Raw genomic sequence first — 8314 nt, forward strand, 5'->3', positions numbered from 1 at the left:
GGTTCATCTAGTAGCCTCCCTATTGCATATGACATCCTTCAACGGATACGTCAATGATGATCTTGTGTGCTTGAAAATAATATCGTAGCTTCCGGGAAGACATCAAGACTGCATATAGCAACTTCTGCACTTGTTGGCATCGTAGCTTAGCATCATGTAGGACTTCGCTCACATAGTAACTAGATTTTTGGACCTTGGCCTTTCTCGCAAGGCTTTTCCATTCGACCACCAGGATCGTGCTTACAACTTGTAGGGTAACTGCAATGTATAAAAAGAGCATCAACATACGCTTCTATATTGCGCCCAATTTGGGGTTGTAAACAATTCTGAATACACCATTGATAAGTAGCACCAACATTTTTTTAACCAAAACGCATCTTTACATAGTAGAATACACCAAAATGAGTGGTAAAAGTAGTTTTATTCTCACCCTCATTTCCCATGCTAATTTAGTGATACTCTGAATAGGCATCTAGAAAACATAGTAATGCACAACCTACCATAGAGTCGACAATCTGGTTGATGCAACGAAGAGGGAAAGGATCCTTGGGATAGGCTTTGTTGAGGTCGGTGAAGTTGACACACATTCTCCATCAGGCATTGGCTTTCTAGACGAGCATGGGATTCATGAACCATGTAGGATGACGAACTCTAATAAAGCCCGCCTTTAGGAGTTTGCCGACCTCCTCCTGGATTGCTTGCTTCCTCCATAAATCTTCACTGCTTCTGAACCACAAGTTTGGAGTCAAGCTTAATAGGTAGTCGATGCTCGATCATCTCCCTAGGAACTCTAGGCATATCAGAAGGTAGCCACGCGAACACATCTTGGCTTGCCTAGAGAAAAGTGATGAGCACGAGTTCCTATTTAGGGTCAAGGTTAGCCCCAACCTTAACCATCTTGGCTGGTTCAGACAAGTCGAGGGATATTGCCTTGATGCCACCATCAGTCCTTTTGTCATCGGCACTGTCACTGGTCTCACCCTTGGCAGCATCGTTGGACTTGGAAGTAGAAGCAAGACTTACAAGCTTGGAGTCCTTAATCTCAACAGTGACTTGATGCTCCTGACTTTTGGAATCCGTGCCTTTAGAAGTGGTTACCGCTCGACTGAGGTGTTCAACCATGTCTAGGCTCTGCTTGTCGCGTTTCACTGTTGCACGCTGATCTCCCCTGACAGTTATGACCCATTTAGGACCCAGGATCTTGAGCATCTGATATGCATAGTGCACCACTGCCGTAAACTTACCTAGCATTGGGCGTTCTAGGATCACGTTATACGCCATCTCGAAGTCCACGACATTGAAGGTAAGCTTCTCAGTATGGAAGTTATCAGCCATGCCAAATGTAACCAGCAACTCAATCTGGCCCAGGGGAATGGCCGATGAGTTGGGGATTATATCATGGAAAGGCTCGACTCCTGCCTTAAGCTCCGTCCTCTAAACTCCCATCTTGTCTAGGGTCTTAGGGAAGATGAGGTTAAGCGAACTACCCCCATCGACCAAGATTCGAAAAACTTTGATATTTGAGATAATCGGCTGGACCACGACCGGGTATCGACTAGGGTGTAGAACTACAGCTGGATGATCAACTTGATTGAAGGTGATCGGTACCTCTGACCACTTGAGGTATCGAGTAGGCCCACACAGCCAAATTGACCTCTAGTTCAACCACCTTGTACTGCCTCTTAGATTCATGCATGGTGGATCCTCTGAAGATGTGTACTAGACTTTGGTCGGCCTCGTGGAATTCAGACTCAACACTATTATCGTTCAACTTGGCCTGTTTGTTGTTATCCTCAGCAACAATGGCCTTAAGATTTTCATCGACTTTTTGATGGCATGGAATTCATCGAAGCCTTATTGACTGGTCCGATGGACAGGACACCACCTTCCTTCACCTCGACTTAGGCCTTTGTTGTCCCCAGTGTTGTGCGACTTGCTCCTATCGACCGCGGCTATGGTCGTATTGGGACCCTTGAGCTTGTTATCGGGTTTGTTCTTCTTCCCCTCGTTCTTTGAGGACTCGAGCTTATCCTTGCGAGATTAAGGGTTCTTAGCGTGTAACTAAGCTTCCACTCACTTTGCACACTTGTCGGCAACCTTGAAGAGCTCTATGACCGTATGGATCATCCGAGTAGCCATCTTCCCGAGCAGATCCATGTCCCGGACGTCTCGCTTGAAGGCGATGATGACTGACTCATCGAAGATGTCTAGGATCGTATTACGCCTGTCGCTAAACCGATGAATAAAATCTTGGAGTGATTCGTCCTCACCCTGGTTCAGCTAATGGAGATTGTTCTCTGTTCATGGGCGCTCGAAAGTGCCTTAGAAGTTGGCTATGAACTAAGCCTTCAACTCGACCTACGATCAGATCGAGTTAGGAGGCATGTTCAACAACCAGAACCTGGAAGGTCCATCTAGTGTTGTCAGTAGATAATTGGCCATTACCTTATTGTCACCACCCGCTGCTCAAATAACCTTAGTATAGATCTATAACCACTCACTGGGGTTGATCTTTCCATCATACTTCTGGATAAGGTCCACCTTGAACTTCTCAGGCCACTATATTGACCAAAGCTCATGTACGAAACTTCGTAGCCTCCATCAAATTCTTCAGGAGGAGGAGGGGACTATCACTCCTGTTCCTTTGAGCAGGGGAGTTATATTGACCATCTCACCATGGAGATCTATGATCGTAATAACTACGTTCGTCCTTGTGACGTTCGTCATGGTGGTTGTCTATCACTGTACGTAGATCATACCGATGGTGAGGAATACAATTCATCAGGCCTTCCAGATTCCTACGCCTATGGGTAAAGCAGTTATAGTTTGGCCCACAAAGCGGTGCTCGGGATCGATCACTCGAGCTTCCCGCATGGGATCCCTCGACTTAGGGATGCTCGCATCCATGGCTTCTCGAGCTGGCGCCTTGCCGGCTAGGGTGCCTAGAGTTGCTAGGATTTTTTGCTCGAGCAGCTTAGATATGGGCCGCATCAAGTAGGGTCATAACTTGATTAACCATACGGGTTAAGGGATTTGTTGGATCCAACTCCGGAAGGGATCTTAGAATCAGATAAGCTCCCTGTATTTTAGAATCCGGTGTGCTAAAACATCGCTGCCTAGACTTGACTATGATCAAGACGATGCTACTCAGCGGTTGCTATTCTGAGGGAGCTTGTTCCTCGATGCTTGAGCCGCTGGCGATGGAGGTGTGTCCACCGGAAGTCGTTGTTGAAGACCAGGAGGAACCTAACTCCCTGCGGTCTGTCGATGGAGAGTTGTGTCAGGGATACGTAAGGCTTTTTAGCTACAGATGTTTCTGGCAGTATATCGCTAGCAATGCCAGTACCATCAGCGGTGGTTACCACTACTATATCCTTGGGAATTTCTGTGCCATTGTTTACCACAACGTTTGGATCTACCGTCATTGGGTAAGCAGGTGGGATATCGGCTCCTCTATCCATGAACACGAATCGATCTATTCGACTGCTCTAGCTAATAGTAAAGTCATCATCGCCACCCTCATCATTGTCGGTGTCCATACATTAGAGAACATTAGGCTCCTTAAAATCCTACTCGAGATGTCCCACCTCGCAGTATGCATCCAATGGCCTGGACTAGATAATACTGGTGCGGATCAGTTCACCTTGATGGTCCCAGCAGAAGATCATAGTTCCGTATGCGATCTTTGATCCGGGTAGAGGTGATTCAAGGGTGATCGCTGTTGACTTGAAGTGGTCATAGAAGCCGACGTCGGAGAATTCGGTGTCAATATGCACTCGAGATATAGTCGATCTTGAAAAACAGAAGACTCCTACCTAGCGCACCAACTTTCGAGGGATTTGTTCCTAATAATGTATCCAGAAATAAAAGGATTACCTTCGTGGATCAAAGATCAAACATGATGTATACAGGTTCAAGCCTCTAGTTAGAGTAATAACATACATCCTATGTGGATGATTATGTGTATGTATTCACTCGACTGCAGGTAATGTGGCTAACTTATCATAAGAAGTAGATCGGATCTAGTCTAACTTAGAGCTAAAATCATCGAGTTCCTTCTACGCTAAGGTCTTGATGTCTACCTCCAATAGCCGAGAGAAAAAGAGTCTCTCCCCTGGAGGGTCTAGGTCCCCACCTTATATAGAGGTGATATACTGCCTCCTATCCACCTGTATTCAATATAGTCTTTTTTTGTCATTCAAGTAGATAGATCTGTCCTGAATACTAGTCTTCTCGAGTTAGATAAGTAATCGAGGACTTCTTAATATACACTTTCTGGATTCCGGATGTATCAGTTATCATAGATTCGGTTTTATAATATCTAAAGTTATTAAATATATATACAGTATACCTCGTCCGTATGTAATATACTCTTATATATATAACTATAGCTAGATATTCCTTTGAACAGAAGTCATAGAGATGTGCAGTACTATAGAACCTCAATCACTCTGCTAGCTTCGCTGCACTGATGGAACGTCTGAAGAAACTGAATAATGAAAAAACCTTCCGATTTCTGTATCATATCTGCCCCTGAACGGGGAGCCACCAAACCAACTGGAAAGAATCCATAATGTCACAATACAAATACTTCTCTTCTTATCATCACCAACCAGCACAAAAATCATGCAAAAAATTTTAGACCCATAACTGTATACAGATGAAAGAAATGGTAAAAAAGACTACAGTATAAAATTCCTAGTTGCTCCCAGTCTCCTTTCCTTGGAGATTGGTTCCAAAACCCTGTTGTAATAGAGCTTGTGTGCCACCATCCTTCCCAACCCAATATTTCTACACCCAATTCTCTCCCAATTAGCAAAGCTACTACACACTAGTATGACACGTTCAATCGAGCTGAGGACCGAGTTTAAATTGCTCGTCCTCGGAGACCCTCACCGGCTGAGCTGTGCCTCGGCGCACCGCCGCGGCGCGAAGCCGAGCCGGTTGTTCTGCAGGTCGTACATGACGTGGAAGTTCTGCTGCTGGAAGTTGCCGATGATGGACATGGCGGAGCGCGGCGTGCCGAGGACGGCGAGGCACATGATGCCATCCGGGTCGAGACGGATGAAATAGTTGTCCGCCGGGAAGTCCCACACGGCGCCGTCGGCGAACAGGAGTGAGAATTCGGGCACCTCCGGCTTCTCCACCCCGGACACGTTGTAGCAGGGGTTCAGCACCGGGAAGTCGGGGATGAGCGGGTAGGACTTGCTCATGCGGTCGATGAATGCCTGCCGGATCACCTGGTACGCCGGCTCGGCGAAGTAACTCAGCGTCGTGCCGGAGTCGATGATCGTGCCGCCGGACCCGTCATTGGCCACGTCCCAGGTGTCGGAGGTGATGTTCAGCAACTCGCCGCCGACGAGCACGGCCTTGAGTTTGATGTAGTAGAATGTGTCCGCCGAGGTGCTCGCCGAGGGCGCGAATGCCGTGTAGTTGAGCTGCGGGTGCGCGAGCAGCGCGGCGTCCTCCCCGAACACGATCTTGCTGGCGACGTCGCTGCCGTGGTCAACGAGGCAGTAGGAGAAGACGTGCCCGTACACGGCGCGCAGCTGGGAAACGAACGAGAGGGGCCCGCGCCCAAGGCCGAGCAGCCCCGCTGCGCCGTGGAAGAGGCCGCGGTTCCAGTGCCCGCACCCGAAAACGACGCCGTCGACGCGGCGGGACGAGCCCGGGGCTGTGAGGTTGACGGTGAACGACTCGAGAGCGAGGTCGCCGGTGGTGTTGGACTGGTCGCCGTACCAGTAGTAGTACGGGCAGCGGTCGTCCCGCGGGCGGCGGCACGTCCTGGGCGGCTCCGGCGGCACCACGAGGTCGCAGCGCGGGTCGCCGCAGGGGACGTTCTGGTAGGAGGAGGACGCCGCGGGGTCGAACACCGGGCCGCGCTGCTCGAAGCAGTCAAGGCATGGTGCACACTGCAGCCAGTTGAGATCGCTGCCGGTGTCCATAATCATCCGGAACCGCTGCGGCGGTGTGCCGACGTAGACGTCCACCAGGTACTCCCCCGACCCGACCGCCACGCCCGACTCCACCGTCGCCACCAGCCGCTCCGACAGCGCCCGCCTGGGCGAAGAACCCGCCGCCAACGCCCGGTCCCCGCCAGCCCGTGCTGCCCTCCGGTGCATCGTCTCGATGCGGACGGCGTCCTTCTTGGCCGAATCCAAGAACGATTCTTTCCGTGTCCTGCCCGCCACGGCCTCGGCGGCAGCGCGGTGGCTCATGTGCAGCTTCAGCGTCGGAGACAGGCTCGCCGGCTGCTTCTGGTCGTCCTCCACCTCCTGGGATGCCACCAGCTTGCCGTCGCAGCCAGTGTCGGCGACGGCGGTGTTGAAAGGCGGGAACTCGATGCCGAACAGGGGCGACGACGAGTTGAGCTTCAGAATACCAGCTGAAACCACAAACGGCGAGATCAGGAGCAATAACAGCAGCAGAGACCGCACCGCGAGCTCCGCCATGGCTGAGCAGTGGACCGACGGACTAGTCCTGCATGGAACAGGCGGCGGTCTTGGGAGAAGGGGAGGAGGAAGAGGAGGTTGGTGGTGGCGGAGTTGGGGGAATATTATAGAACGCGGATTGGAGAGGTGATGACGAGTGGGGGGGGGGGGGGGGGAAGGGAGGAGGCGAGGTGCGTGGGTTTTGAACACGGTGAGGAGAGGAGCCGAGGCGGGGTTGGAATCAGCGAATGTTGGGGACGGTGGCCGTGGAAAAACGCGGTTTTGTCCACCGGGGAGACGACCAGAGCTGCCCAACGAACCCCTTTCCCATGTACTAGTATTTTTTTTTTCTTCCTTTCCTGCTAGGGTTTTTGAAAGTTTTTCAAAACGTATTTTTACTACTAGTAGTACTCAGAGAGTCAGGCTCTCTAATAGGAGTATTAAAGAAATGAATTGAACTCAACCGTTCTGCGTGGATGCACAGCCACACGTTCCAACGCGATGCACAAGTTGGTACTAGCTTTGACGGGTAAGGCTGCGAAAGTCTCAAATCTCAAATGTGAAATTACATGGCCCAGACATATTTTTATTATCAGCTATTTTTGTTACATGAAGTGAAGCACATATGCATGTAGACCATTAAAGAAAATCTAGTTTGTGGACTGCTTTGAATCTTTGATATTACATTTTGACACTTTAAAGTTCGGAAAACAAAAAAAAAAGGTTGGTTTACGAAATCTTGTCATGGTGTTTGATTTAAGGCGCTATTTTATCTCTCTCATAATTTTCCTAGCATAACCTTAGCTCCATGTTCTACATTCAACTCTGTAAATGAGTAGAAGTTAGTATCCAGTGACCAATTATTCATCGAGTTCCTCATAACAAAAACTCTTTTTGGAGAAACTGTTGCTTGATGTTATACTGGAATACAAAGATACTCCCTCCATTCTAAAATAGAGATTGATTTAGAGTATGTGCAGTTAAACCATAAATTTTTTACTATTAATGCACATAACATTGTTACAGTTTGACTCATGAAAATGATATTAGCAAATTTATTATGAAAGTATTTCATAGCATTATATTTTTAATTATTTTATTAAAAAATTACAAAAAGAAATGGTCAATCACATGTGTGAGAGGTTATATCAATATTCTAAACGATAAGTAAAAAAAGCAAGTTCTAGTTAATTTATACAACAACATCATTTACACATGGTCTAACGTATTCTTTATACTTAACTTTACGAACTTTACATGCCAAAAGGGTAAGTTATTTTAACTAAACAGGGGGTCACTTTCTACCGCCCGTACATTTATGCTCTTTTTTGGTCATCCATTCATTTTTTAGAGCACTCTGGTACCATCTGGAAAAAAAAATGAAGAGCGGTAAGCACTGGTTTGGCTTTTGGTGTTGCTTCCATAGCTTTATTTTGGCTATTCTGAAAATACTCGAGTTGCTTGAAAGCATCAAATTGGTATCGATTTTGACGAATTGGGTAATCAAATCTTACTAGAATTGATAGCTACTCACATGAGCAAAATGAAGCATGAGATCAAGGTCGTAATAAGCAGAAATTTGTTGCGAGGAGGAAGCTCAAGCAAGGCCTGATGCATAGCCTGAAACTCTGATGTATGCTAGGAGCGAAGAGCACACTACTACCCTTATGATGCACTTTTTAGTAAATGCCCAACTTACCCTGCTGCCTAACTTATGGGTCAAAGCAGAAAAAAAAAGGGTTTGGCGTTGCTAAATTGGCGACGTCCGAACCCTTTTTACCTGCTGTTTCGTGGAAAATTACAAATCTCCCTACTGGTTGCTCCCGGCTTTCTGTGTGACGTCACGGCAGGAGCTTTTTTTTTTTTTTGGATCTCCACGGCAG

At 48.0% G+C, this 8314-nt stretch overlaps 2 protein-coding genes across 2 annotated transcripts; both read right to left on the reverse strand.

The window, feature by feature from the left end:
• Positions 1-861: 861 nt before the first annotated feature.
• On the reverse strand, positions 862-1335 carry LOC133923125 (uncharacterized). The gene has a single exon (XM_062368570.1). It carries the CDS (start codon positions 1333-1335, stop codon positions 862-864), a length of 474 nt encoding a protein of 157 aa, XP_062224554.1.
• A 3159-nt stretch (positions 1336-4494) lies between these two features.
• On the reverse strand, positions 4495-6611 carry LOC133922223 (aspartic proteinase nepenthesin-2-like). Its single transcript, XM_062367449.1, has one exon. It carries the CDS (start codon positions 6450-6452, stop codon positions 4893-4895), a length of 1560 nt encoding a protein of 519 aa, XP_062223433.1. The 5' UTR covers positions 6453-6611; the 3' UTR covers positions 4495-4892.
• Between the last annotated feature and the right edge of the window lie 1703 nt (positions 6612-8314).

Source organism: Phragmites australis, chromosome 6, assembly GCF_958298935.1.
Source record: "Phragmites australis chromosome 6, lpPhrAust1.1, whole genome shotgun sequence".
NCBI lineage: Eukaryota > Viridiplantae > Streptophyta > Magnoliopsida > Poales > Poaceae > Phragmites > Phragmites australis.